The 14,330-nt window shown below is 39.6% G+C and overlaps 1 protein-coding gene across 2 annotated transcripts in view; it reads right to left on the bottom strand.

The window, feature by feature from the left end:
* Positions 1 to 12,413, bottom strand: part of cacna2d3 (calcium channel, voltage dependent, alpha2/delta subunit 3) — a 35,887-nt gene extending 23,474 nt beyond the window's left edge. For both annotated transcript variants that reach the window (XM_055027283.1, XM_055027284.1), the window contains exons 1-5: positions 12,204 to 12,413; positions 10,981 to 11,062; positions 8,498 to 8,719; positions 7,100 to 7,216; positions 4,456 to 4,515 (exon numbers count right to left, since the gene is read on the bottom strand). In XM_055027283.1, the coding sequence (XP_054883258.1) occupies positions 4,456 to 4,515; positions 7,100 to 7,216; positions 8,498 to 8,719; positions 10,981 to 11,062; positions 12,204 to 12,316 (594 nt within the window). In that variant the 5' untranslated portion in view covers positions 12,317 to 12,413. The remainder of the gene's footprint in view (positions 1 to 4,455; positions 4,516 to 7,099; positions 7,217 to 8,497; positions 8,720 to 10,980; positions 11,063 to 12,203) is intronic.
* Between the last annotated feature and the right edge of the window lie 1,917 nt (positions 12,414 to 14,330).

The following is a 14,330-nucleotide window of genomic DNA, read 5'->3' on the forward strand; positions in this document are numbered from 1 at the left end:
TCAAAAAGAGACAGCAGTCATCCAGAAATCTAAATGGTGTGAAGAGAGACACCATAAAGGCAATCCATCTTACGAGAAATGCTCCAGGAATTTTGTTTTAAAAACTGACTAAGATTTGGATTTTCAGAAAAGTTAAAATCGTTCCACTTTACAAGCCTGCTCTACTCCATGTTGGTCATTTAATATTGGAAGAAAATGTGTGGTTGTGATGTAACAAATTGTGGAAATTAATCTAAACATTGAAGGTATGAATACTTTTGCAATACGGATTATGTAAGATGGAGGTTTGTAAACTTGTGTCCATGTTGGCCCTGAGGGACTCTGCTTTCTGAGCTGGGTTATGTGAGGCAGTTCAGTCCAACAAAGGGATAAAAATCAATATTTGTGCTCTCAGCTAAGCAAATTTAAATCACCAAAATAATAATGTCCGGTAACAAAATGTCTAAAAACAATGCAGTTCTCTCACTAAATGAGCCAAGGGTAAATTGCTCTAAAGCATTTTCACACATGGAGGATTTGTCAGTGAGAAACGTTAAGAAATACCTGCATCAGCTCCTGTATTTATAAAAAAGTATGCAAAGATTATTCATCTGTAATTGAATCTAAGGATGTACTGAATGTGCGGCAGGAGGACTTTGTGTAAAGTGAAAAAAGTCTGTGCTTACAGTTTGCATGACCTGTCCTTCGCTGCCTGCTGCTGCAGTAAAAGAATAACTCATCCTGTCTGAGCGGCCTCTCCATGGCCTCTATTGTACGCACCGAGAGGGAAGGAGGGAGATGGGAGATAGGCGGAGGGAGGGAGGGAGAGAGAGATGGCTGATGGACTCCACGGCATCACTCTCGGGGGAGACTGAGCGGGCATCACCATCAAGCAGCCTCTGACAGCTCATACCACGCCTGAGCAGCTCTCTGACGAGCTGCGGCAGAGCTCAGAAAGGGGGAGGAGGAGGAGCCTCCGAGGGGTGTGGGGCGGGAGGACGGGGAGTGGGGGGGACGTGCACACTCAGCAGAAATTCAGTTCTGTAGAGAGGCACGTTAACCACCAGGGTTATTACTGTAGAGCAGGCCGTGGGACACTGCAGTTCTCCGAGACGGCCCACTGACTCTTACAGCGCTGCAGTTAGCCGGAGGCCATACTGCAGAGATGTGCCCTCCATTACAGACTGCAGGGGCCCCACTGTACAACCAGGCATATGGTGACAAGGGAGGACGATCACTGAGCTTTGTTGTGAGTAACATGAACAACTCTTACTGCTACCAGCTTCACAATCTGAGCAGAAACCCTCCTGTGCTGTGAGTCAGATGGTCTCATCTGGATTTTATGTGAAAAAGCAACACAAAGTGGTGCATACTTGTTGAGAGGAAATATTTTTATTTTTTAAAGCTTCAAGAGTGTACTATATCCAATCTGCTTGAGTGAAACAAACACTCAAACAATTTTCACTCCCGTTGCTGTTTTTTGAAATAAATCTCAAAGGTATTTAGTTATGTTAGCTTCAACTGCCATACAACATTTTGCATGTAGGTTATAAAGTTAAATTCTGGTTGCTTATTTTAATCACACCTTTTCACAGAAATCCTGTCATCAGATTCACTCACTTGAGATGGAAATCTCTGCAGTTCCTCCACAGTTTCCACAAGCATCTTGGCTGCTTTTCTGATAAAGCTGCTTCCTGCCAGACTCTAGTGTCATTTTCTGTCCACTATGACGGGTTGAACATTTCTCCATGTGGGGCTCGGAGGCTGGAATGGTAATTTATGATCCATCTATTGGACGTCCTAATGGTGTTTGTCCACTAATGTTCTCTAACAAACCTGCAAAGCCTTCATAGAGCAGCTGCATTTAGGCTAGACTTAAGTTACACACAGATGGACACTATTTACCAACTATTTCTGAGACTTTTATTTCAGGAGCGTCAGAGAAATTGTCTAGTATTGCACTTATCAGATTTTATCTTATATTTTTGGTAAAAGATGAAACTATACAAATAAATACCTGCAAGTTTGTGGTTGTAATACAAAATGCAATAAACTGAATATTCTTGATATGTGCTTTATAAGACAACCTGAAACTATTTAAGATATTCTGTGCTTTCTTATTTTATTTTACTTTTTTTTACATTTTAACCTCATAACTTAAACAGAAAAGAGAGCATGAGCTCATATTTCAAAACGAATTAAATGCATTGATCCAATTTAATCTACGGTGAATGATAAGGAGCCTGAGCTGCACCATCAGACCTGATCTGATCTGCACCGCAGGCTGGACCGGGTCAGGCCGGGTCGGATGTGACGGTCCTGACGGGAAGCAGCTGAGATAAGAGCAGCCGGCTTATCGCGCTGTGGTCGGTGAAATGACGCGTGAAAAACGTGTCGTGTCAGAAGAGGCGGCGGCTCACTAAATGATGCCGGAGGGAGCGACATCAGGACATCAGATCATTTCTACCACAGGTGGATTTTGCATTTTCCTCATTATTCTTATATGCAGGTCAGATGAAATGGCATATAATTATATAACAAGCCTATGTTGTAGTTTACAGTGACCAGACGCATTTGCTTGGATCGAAATGAAAATAAAGTTCTGTAAATCTGTTTTTAAAAATATATATTGTCTTTTATCATAGGAAATAATTTGGATAATATATTTTTGACATTTCCTCGTTTAAGAAAGATAATTCACACTCGGGAGGAAAAAAATGTAACATTTGGGTTTTATATTTTTAAAAGCATCATCAAAGCGTGGGGCATATTTTAAGTATTAAAAAGCAAAACAGGCTGCATTCTTATTTGAATTTCCAATCTTCCCATCTGGTTCTGCGGGTATAAACATCAGTGGAAACAAGCGGGGGGGGAAACAAGAGCACTGAATGTATTCATGCCATGTAAATGCTTCTATTAAACGCAAACTGGTGCCGTTATTTCTGTGTTTTGTTGCTCCAGCGCGCTTTCCAATCTAGAGCCACGGAGCTGAAACAATGCGTCGAGAGAGAGAGAAAGAGAGAGAGAAAAAAAGAGTTTCATTTGTCTTTGTCCGCGGTGCAGTGAGAGAGACAAGCGAGAGGGAAGAGGGAGAGCGCAGAAATGCTGCATTTCCACTGCAGAGACGGAGGAGGCTCAGACACGGCGCCCTGCAAACCCGCAACGAGAACAAAGTCCCGGACAGGTGCCGCACTAAAATGGAAAAAAAAAAAAAAAAAAACGTCTCAAAAATAATTCTGCTTCTCAGTCGTTCTTTGTCCGTTTTTGGATGTAGCAAAAAAAAAAAAAATAAAAATAAGGCTACATGTCCAGTAGGCCCAGCTTTTTATTTATTTATTTTTAAATAAAATGTGAGCAATGTGGCATCCCGCCTTGAACCCAATAGTGCCGGTACTGCGCACTCAGAAAAACACATTTTTATTGATATTTAGCATTTCAACGCGGCAAAACAAAATCCTACGGTAAATGCTACGGCCTGTACTTGCATCGCTTTATCAAGTCCTGAAGAACCCAAAGCGCCTCGCTCTGCATTCAGTCATTGACCCACTGACGCACATGCTAAATGCGTTTTTCTAACATTGACATGGCACAACTAGGACCCAATTGCGTCAGAAGTTTGCAAAAGTGCAAAAACAGAAAAAAAGAAACTGTCTATTCCGCCCTGAACAGAACTTCTGTTAATCAGTAAATAGAAACCCAAAAACGATCAGAACTGTGATAAAACATTATCTGTACAACTTATAGACTAATCAGATACAAACTTGACCTGCAATTGGCATCTAATCTGAGTTTCCTAATAAAGGCTAAATTAAAAGGCCCGTTTCTGTGTTTTTTAAGGAATCCGGAGCGCATCAATTAGTTCAAGTTCAAGATCTGAAATATTGGTTAAACTTGAATTAAATTATGTTATATTGGTTCCTGAAAATATAGTTTGAGATTTATGAAAACTTTATGTGTCGCCTTGTTGTTTTCTTCAAGATAACTCTGGATTTGATCAAAACGTGGTTTCAAAACAAACACGAATAGTTTTCTTCAAAAAGATATAAAATAAAAATAATAAAAAGACTTTAGTTCGTTAAAAAAGGCCTACATTTCTCAAAACTTTCCCCGTGACGTGCATATACAGTACAATGCTTTCTGATTGCAGCAGGTTATTGCAGCTGCATCAGAGTTCAATGCATAAACGTGTTGCTCCGTGAAACCAGGCAGTTCAGCGCGTCCTGCAGCCTTGGATCTGTGTGACATTGTTCATCCCAGGACCGCCATGTATCAACCCGCTGACAGGACATCAGAGCAGAAGAAGGATGCCTGCGCCATTTAAAACTTTAAGGGCCTATTAACCTTCTCTAACCTTGCAGGTGTTCCTCACAGGTCCAATAATAATAATTCATACTTCACTTCACATGTGAAAGTCTTTTTTTTTTTCCACATGTAATATGTATTTTTTTTTTTTTTTTGTTCTTGACTGAAACTCACCTGCAGGTCTGGGTTTTCTTCGTGCTGATGGTGCGCTTCTTCCGCAGCCTCCACCAGCCGCTGAGAGGAAGGAGAGAGGCCCGTTAAGATGTGCACACGCGTTTCTTGCTGAAAACATGAAGCATTTAGCAGATATAAAACTTGGAGGAATTATTTCAATCTAATCTATTGCGGACGATGCACAAAATCCCTGAGTTTATATGGCTTTTTCCCTCCGAGATGCGTTTTTGCGTCTTTACGCCGTTCAGTTATTGGCTTCCTCTCGGTGAAAATGCTACCATAGAATATGTTTTTCATTTCTGTAATATATAGCAAGATGCATTTAGGCATTTATGCATAAATTGCAATCCACACGAACCTTAAAGTCCACATAGAGGCGGGATGATGGATGGAGGCTGGGTGGAGAACGATTTTCGTGGCGCTCACTAAAAGCGTGATAACTTACAGCTATAACAGCTCGGTTCTATATATATATAAAAATAATAATAATAAAAAATATATGAAAAATAAAAATGTGCTTAGCTGGGGTGTTTCCGGGGGGGAAACCAGCACTGAATTCACTCTTGCCTTAGGAGCCACGCAGGTAATTAACATCTGTCACATGTGTCAAAAATAACTGCAACATAAACACAACTGAGGCTGCTGAGCCAAACTCATTTGACCTCACGGTGAAATCTTGTTTCGTCAGCAGAGAGAGGGGAGAAAAGCACCGTGGATTGAATTTAATGTCAGACGGAGAACGCGTATTACCTTGTTAATGAAATGTAAAGCTCTCCTTCATCGTTCTTCTGAAGCCAAAAACATGTTTTTGACCTGTGATGGGGGGCGAAATGAGTCAAATCCGACTAACACTTCATCTGTCTTTGCAGCCACACAGTGGTCTATATCACATGCAACATCTTATCTCACAGAATCTCTTATTAAATTAAGGCCGTAATTCAAACCCTAATTGTCGCGACTTATCGCACTCTTATAGTCCTCATCATCCCCCCTGCAGAGGAAATGAGGAAATGCTTCCAGCTTAGATAAGCTGACGGTCCTCCCAAACATATCATGAAACTAAGAGTTTGCTTTAGATATCAAAAAAGAAGAAGAAGGAAAAAAAGAAAATTAGTGGCAACAAAATAAATGAATAAAGAAAAGAAAAGAAAGAAAGAAATCTGCGAGTGATGACAAACCCTTGAAACAGATTATCTGTTCGCCAAACTGAGAATCAAATTACAAAAGCACAATTTTCTGATCGGCAATTACTTCAGTTAATGACTTAAACAAATGGATTGGCCTTATTATCAAATCTCATCGGATCACAGAAGGATGAAATAAGTGCAAATCATGAAGCTGCAGAAGCTTCAAAGCTTTTCTTTTCTTGTCGCTATTTGTGCCAAACATCCAGCAGTAAAAAGGAATGGGAGAGATTCATTTGGAAACTGATCATATTCTTGTATGCTTGTTTTGAAGAAAAGTGCAGAAGAAAACCTTTGAAATTCATAATAAAGATTTGTTCAAACTAAAGATCCTCCAATAACTGAACGCATCATTTCAACACTGATTCCCAGAACTGAACTGAACTCAACATGTCGACTTGAAAAGTGCTGCAGCACAACATAATGCCAAAAATATTAATAATAATAAAAATGGAGAAAAAAAACAAAATAAGCTTAAGTGTGTTTCTCTGATGTGGCAAAAATATTCCCAAATTAAGAAAGTGAAATGTTTGTTAAAATTACTGTTTGCACAGTTATTGACAATAATTAAACACATATTGTTTGTTTGTGAAAATAGAAGTAGATGATGTAGGACCCATTCACATGCAGGAGGCAAAATATAACATTTAAAACGAGATATTTTATAACATAAAGTCCAAACTTGTAAGAAAATGGAATAAGCTATTCTTTTTGAAGATCCCCCTTCTTATAAGTAAGAAAATAAATTCAAAGTAAGGAGCATGAAACGGAAACATCAGGAGAATCCGACATCAGAGGAAAGAATACAGATAAATATTTACTAGAAAAAAAAGCCTGTGGATGTAAGACAATCAGGAGATTGACCCAAAATGCACAAAATAACTGAACGTACCAAAACTGATGCAATAACTGACAAAAAATTTACCAAAGCCATTTTTAGTCATATAAAGACAAAACGGAAAAGACAAGGCCAGATGTTATTTATCAAACATGTTAGATGTTAATCCTCACAAGTCCATAAACGGTTGTGATAATAAGTCATGTACATCTGCAATCAGATCAACAGTGAAAGAAGTAGCAACCAAGGCTGGTTGACAACCCAAGTCTGTCTTGCACCGTGCAAAGTGAGCAGTGAGAGCGAGGAAGGAAGAAAAGTCTCCTGAACAACCTCTGGCTTTTGTACAAATCATTACCAGGGATGGAAATTAAGTGTGGGGGGAGACATGGGTAAGTAGTTTCCTGAAGATAAATAGCCTCATCAAAACACAAGATTATTTTGTGCTCATTGAGTTACTTCCTGTCTGAAAAGCACAAACACCTCAGAGCCTCCCTCTCACTTTCTGGAGACATCCTGACTCCACCTTTGCTGTTCCACAGACTCCCACTTTCTGCTCGGCAGTGAATACCCCCGAAAACTGATTAGTTTTTTCCTCAACATTTTTATTTTTTATTTTACATACCCTGGTGGCTTCTGCTTTTCTCTGGAACATCTCCTCCATCTTCACTGCCAGATCTTTGACCAGCTTCACGCCGTCAATCTCCTCCACTCTGACCGACTTTTCAGGCTCTTTATATTTCTGAGAAAATAATCATAAACAAACGTGACAGCCAGGACGAGCGGAGGGAGGGAGGGAGACATCTTCAAACTCAGGTGGCGAGCCGTCGAGGCTGACGCCGTTATTCACGTCATGTGATGAAATGAGGAAACAGGTGAGATGTTTCATGCGTTGCTCCGCTTCACTCAGGGCTGTTAAACAAGGATTATAAGCGTCCATGTGTTTGCTGACGTGATGCACAGAGCTGATAAAACCTGCAGCTCCAAACGCCTCGCTGTCTTTATCTGGTCTCAGTGATTGGCTGCACGTGCAGGATGTCTTTCTCCTCGCGATAGGCTGGAGGTGGCCATGTTGGGTGGTCACAGTGAGGAGGAGGAGGGTGTGTGGATGTTCAGGGAAGGCTATGCATGGTAAGAGGGTAATTGAAATGGAGTCAAAGCACAAGAGAAAGATAATAACACGTCAAGCTCGGGCAACTCCGTGTAATGAACTACACCTCAAATAATGCTGATTCTGCTGGATGTGCAGGACCTCCTGCGATAGAACAAAAGCCTGCAACAGCCCAGAGGAATCCAGCGTTATATAATCCAGCATCTGACCGGCACACACATGCACTTTGTGAAACGGTGACACACGCCAAGTAAAAACAAAACAAAACAAAAAACACGCTCCACATTTTCAGGCTATCAGCTGCTTCCTATAACGTTATCCTAAAAAGAGCACAATAGGCTCCCACATACAAAAGAAACACAACACACACACACCAGTACATGAGGCGACAAATTACCTACTGAAAGGAAGAGTGTGAATTTGCAGTGGAGCAGAACAGTTCATTTCACGCCTGTCCTCCTCGCCCCAGCACCTCAAGCCCCTGCACAGAAACCCCCAGCCTCACCACCTCTCAAGCCCTCCAGTCGTCAAGTGCAGGTGAAGATCCATCCATCAAATCCCCTGATCATAATTGTTGATTAGACTAATGACCGATGGAGGAACTCCGGGAGCCAGAGGAGGCTCGGAGCGTCTTCGGGTTCACAGGAACCATAATGAAATCAGGGAAATCAGAGTAAAAAGCAGGTAATGATAGGCTGTCTAACGACCTGTCAGCTGGCGCACAGCTCAATGCTTGGTGCTGACTGGCTCAGCGCAGAGCGCTGCGGTCACGCCGGCATGCACAGGAACATGTGCGAGGTTCTTACACAGGAGGAGAAGCAAATGTGTGGGCTGGATGGCAGGAATGTGTTTGTACCAGATGAAATGCATGTTCAGCTCACAGCATTCAGGCCCCGCTAGAGGAGCGGTTACCTCTGGGCAGGAGAGTCCTGGGTTTTGGGCTTGGAGACGCTTCTTAAACGCCGTTTGGACTCCTTCTCCGTATTTTCGAGGACTTCCTCGCTGCCCTCCGCTTTCTTCCCACAGACACGCGGCTGTGATCTTCGGGTTCAGCCTGCTGGTGGCCCTGACGGGGGGACCGGCCTCAGAAGTGGAGTTGGCCCCCGGACGTGGCGCAGTAATGGCCCACAGCTCCTAAAAACAATCAAATGCTTCAAAGCTGAGATTTAATGAACAAAGCAGTCTCTGAATCATTCTGGGTAAAAATGTGCCTGATCATCAATTTTTTTTAACAGGATGTAACTTAATTCTTGATGTATTTGTTATTAAAATATACATTGCACTCCTGTGCAACAAAGAGCATCCCCCTGCAGGCTCTGCTTAGACTGCTATTCAAACATAATCAACTTTAATACACCTGCTCACTAAAGCAAGCGATTAATCTAAAGCACTGCATTACGTCACACTTTCACCTTGCAGACTTGGTGCTACAGAACAACTATGGAAGCATAAATAGAAAGGCGTTCATAAACAACAAGCAAAACTTTTTATGTTTCTTTCTTTCTGAAGAGTGATTGTGTCATCTACTTTCATCACTTTCTCAGTATATCTTCAAACTCAAAATAGTAAAAACTGCATGGTGCTATAGAAAAGTATATTTTTTCCCCATAGTCTTGCTGTCAGACGCCAAAAATTAATGAATAAATTATAAAGACCTCAGTTGGACTCAAAACACACAAGCTTCACCCTCTGGAAGAAAAACCTTCCAACCCAAAGTGCCAGTTCATGGTTTTATGTGTTACACTAAAGCATATATTTGCAAATTAAGACATTCTAATATACAGAATATGAAGATTTTTAAAATAATTAGTCAGCTGAAAAAGTTGGGGGCACAAACGTGAGACATGTTTTTGTGAAGTCATACATAACAACAACGTTGTGCACGAAGGTACTTGCTTAGTTCCCCAATTCATTGAGGCCAAGAAAGTTTGAAATCTTAAGTCTCAACATTTTTTGTTAATGGAGAGCAGGGGGATTTGATGGAGGCTTTTTGCCCAGGGCACAACTATTACAGTAGGTGGCACAAGCCATCCCAAAAAAATCAAAACAAAAAAGTACAAAGTTAATCTTCTGTTTTCCCCAAAATAAATTTTCTTTTAGTTATTGTCATGTCCAGGAAATGATGATTGAGAGCTGAGCTTGGTAAAAAGGAGTAAGCACAAGGAAACCTGACAAAATGCTGCGACTCGCTAATATAAAACATTTGATATTTAATGCTTTTTCATTCTCATTTTTTATACATAAATGTAAGAAAATAATAAAAACATATTTGATCAGCTGTGGCTGGAAATTTGATGGTCAAACACATTTTATTTAATTAATATAAGAATGTTGCCAGTGCTTTTTTTAATTTTATTTTTACATCAATCCAGATTGGGATTACTACAACAACAGGATTGAATGTTTCAACACCAATTCTAGACAAATTAAAACACTTTTGAAATCTTTCTATAAAAAATGTTGTTATATATTTATTAAAAAACAGTTAAAATGTATTCCCTTTACAAGAAATAGGACAAACCACCAAAGTGAAAACTCAAAAAGGTCACATGTTACACATTAAAGCCGTTAACTTTTTTTCTCATTGAATGTTTGCAAATACACATAATAGACATTTGTCAGTTTTTGGATAGAGCAAAACCAATTAAAACTGGACTTTTCTTACCACAACACATTTCCATTGAAACTTTGTTCAGAGGTTCTGCTGGGTAATGCGCTTAAGAGGACGTGCCTGCAGTGCCTGTCATGGTCTTGGGCTTTTCGGCTGATTTTTTTTTGGAGTAAAATTAACCACACATGCTCCAACGTTGCAGTTATTCAGCATTCATAAGGAGAAGCTCCTCCAGCTGTTTACTGCACCTCCTCCAGTCTAATCCCAGTGAAGTGAAAAGGACAGGCCTCCATTTATCAACTTGACTTCACTATGATTGCCTTAAACCTGAACCCACCTCTGCCATCAAGTGGCCACACAGATGATCTGCATCTCGTGCTCTCCACCCTCTCCATTCGCTTGTTCATCATTTTCAACCCCTCCACTCACACACACTCACACACACTCTTTCAGCTCCCCGTGTTTACATCCGAGGCTCGAAGCTCTCCACTCAGGAGAGTTCACAGGAGAGAGGAGATAAGTGGGGGAAACAGAGCTGCGGTTAATGGGCCGCGTCGAGCGCAAACACACATGAACTCAAAGACACACTGACACACACTCGCATAGCACTCCAAACACACCTGAGTCTCCTCTAACACAAGGCCTCAGCATTCAGATGAGACACTCAAATGCTCCTGCAGCCATCAGAGGTCAAATACAGAAGTGAAAGTTACCGCACAAAACGATCAGACAAATAAAGAAGTCACTTGGACTGAAAGAAAACACTGAGAAGTAACAAACGTACCTTTTGTAATAGCTGGGAGCCAGAGTACTTCGCAGAAATTGATTTGATTTCTCCGCCAAATGCAGAGGCCCATAGCTTTACACTGGCAAAGAAAAGAAAGAAAAACTGACAATTGACAAAGAATCACAGATTTACCTTGAGGAAGAAGAGTGAAAAGATTGCTAAGTAGGTCAAACATAAACGTTTTGGGGTAACTTATTCAATGACTTTCTCCTGTCATCTGCAGCTGTTGGCCCTGAATGTTTAACTTTTAGGAACCTAGCATCTCCTGATAAGTTAATCTTACTCACCTGCTGTGCACTTGCAGAAACTTTCACTAAATTTAAATCACTTTTTGTGGAACAAAAATCTGTGATGTTCCAAGATGTTGTTTTAAATACTGATATGTTCAGAAAAACTACAAAACATGTTTATTTATGGATTTAAAGAATTAAGATGTTCTTTTAATTAACACAAAAAGTTTCCCTGAAAGCTTTAAATCATACAAACAGTTCCCTGGTTTTCATAAAAAAAAAAAAAAAAAAAAAAAACAGGTCTCATTTAGATTTCTTATCTTCCATTTGTCAGGAATTAAAACTCTAATGTAAGGTGAAATCTTTGAAGTTTTATTGGTTTGCTTTGTTCAGTATTATAAAAGAAATGCTGGATGTTTGTATGTATTTATTTTTTAATAAACCTTCAGTTTAATTATATCTGCTGGCGATTAAAAGCAACTCCAGAACAAATTGATCAGTGAAACATAATGCAATGATCAGAAAATCAGAGTTTAGAAAAATATGTATTAATGATGCTTTGGATGATAAATGATAGTAAACTTAGCTAACTCTAACTTCTTTTTAAATAGAATATTAAATTTTTTTGTTGCTTTTTCTTTATTAGACCATAAAGATGGATTAAAGGTGAGACATTTACACATTACTTCTTAAAGCTTAGTTGAGTAACTTTATAAGCATTGCAACAAAAAATCAATTTGTTTTTTCAGTCACATTTTAAAGTTTAGTTGTTACATCACATTTTTTTTACTTTGCAAATTTTTGAAGTAGTACAGGGACGGATTCAAATCTAACTAAAGTGCTGTTCTTCAGAGATTCAAAAAGCAAATCCTGAATATTCTGAGTGTGAAACACATTTGGTGCTGAATGTGTTTAGGTTTATATAAGATTTAACAAACTGATGAGACAAGTAGGAAAAGAGAACTGAGCATCCAGCTAATTGTCACTCACACTGACAGAGGGATTCCTTGCTGAGATCCCGCCACCGCCGCTACGTTCCAGCCGATGAAGATCCAGAGAAGAAGAAACGTGTGCAAGACTTGGATCCTGCAGATTCCCTCCATTTCAAGCTCTGTGTTGCCGCTTGACAATTTCTGCAGAGTAAAAATCCCGTCCAACCTCGGTGCAGCTCAATCCCCTCCTCCAGTGCAACTTCTCCACCTTCTGCTTCCACTGCCAACACGTCCTCAGCCCCACTACTGTATCTGAGTGGGCTTGAAAGAGAGAGAGAGAGAGAGAGAGAGAGAGAGAGAGAGAGAGCATCCTCCTCCAACATGTCTCTCCATCTTTTCCTCCCCCCTCTCTGAAAACCCACTCGGCTCATGGTGCAGGAATTACAGAGCGCCTCTCTTTGTTTGCAGCTCAATAGCTTTGAGCTGCAAACAAAAAGCGATAATCTACTGATTATCGCTTTTTGGAGACAATGCATGGCTTTCTTCCTTTTCTAACATAAACAGAAAAAAATGCCTGGACTGAGTTGAAGAATAAATTTATTGGTTAAATGTTAGCAGTCTCACTTAGACAAAACATCTCTGTCCTAAAGTTGATGCAGATGATTCCCCTAACACTCCTAGATGTCTGTCCATAACGGTGAATAAAACAAAAAAGGATTTTACAAAGGGACCTCTTGAATCTGGTGAGAGGTTATACTTCATTTTGCTATTTTCGGTTGAAGAAACAACCTAATGGCTATAAATGTCTCTGAACATAAAGTTAAAACTGGAAACCATATTGGACTGATGGTAATTTACTTTAGTATAAAAGTCTCTGTGGGAGATAATGAGGCTGCAGATATTTGGTGAGGGCTACAGCTCTGCTGCAAGAATGGGAGAGAGAAATAATAATAAAAAAAAGCTTTAAACAGTGCCATTATCAAGGGGGGGCTGCAGAGGGACAAAGTCCAGGCAGGAAAAGTTTCAAGAGCTGTATGATACTTATTTATATAAATGTATTGCTTGCAATTTACTTTATAATTCCCCCTTTATCAATGTCTGTCACTCAGGCTTAGCCCCTTCCTCAAATATTATCCATTTCCTGTGTTTACAGCAGGAAATGGGTGCAATAGAAAAGTTGCAATATTTAAATGCTTAATGGGATTAAGCATTTAATCCCATTAAGAAACATTGTAAATGTTTCTTACAATACATTTTGTAGGGGATTAGAAATCCCCACTGAAAAAACAAACAAACTATAAAACATTTTTTAAAATATAAAATCTGCTGACTTTAGGTAAATAGGTACTTTTAAAACGTAACGCTAGATTATTAAGGTTTTTCCAAAATCAGAATTTAATTACAAGCTCCACCAGAAAAACAAACCTAAATAAAACTCCTGAAATTGTGTTTTGGCTTTGATTGGAAAACCCAAGATTACCAGTGTCCTGTGAACTCATGCATTATATAGTTTCAATACTTACCGAATATTTCAAGCTTTCATTTCTGATAATTTTGATAACTATTGTTCACAGGAGGGGAACCTAAAACAGTTGTAGTCTGCAGAATCGTGAGAAAATCTGGTGAATGTCCATCACACATGGTACCACCCACAAGACATAACTTATAAAGAAACTGTTTGTTCACAGTCCAAGTACATGTAAGGAAAGTTAAGTGAAAGGAAAAAGTGCATAGAGAAATTGTGGACAAGTAACAGTCACAACAGAAATCTCCCTGTAGTGTTTGACACTTCAAGACTCACAGACACAGAAAGAAACAGAACTGTCTGTTTTTCATTTGTATTTTTTATTAAGTTTTGGTTTATATAAATCATAATCCTTTAAATCAACAAAAATAAACACATAAAAATACAAAGCTGTACTTAATTATGTTTTGTTATTATTTAAGATTTTGAAATTTCTTATTGAAATAAATAAACGTTTCAATTATATTCAGGTTTACAGCAACAACTCGTACGGCAGAAGATAAGAGCCCTTGTGAAAAAGGAAAAAGGAGATCTGCATTATCAATGTGCATTACCCGTGATTGGTTGAGGTCTTAATTAATCACTTGGGCCAGCCTTGTCACCCAACAGCGAGTTTTCTATGCAGATCCCAACACTGCTGCTGGCGCACTGCAGTGTCGC

Source organism: Poeciliopsis prolifica, unplaced genomic scaffold, assembly GCF_027474105.1.
Source record: "Poeciliopsis prolifica strain line A6 unplaced genomic scaffold, Auburn_PproV2 SCAFFOLD003, whole genome shotgun sequence".
NCBI classification, from domain to species: Eukaryota; Metazoa; Chordata; class Actinopteri; order Cyprinodontiformes; family Poeciliidae; genus Poeciliopsis; species Poeciliopsis prolifica.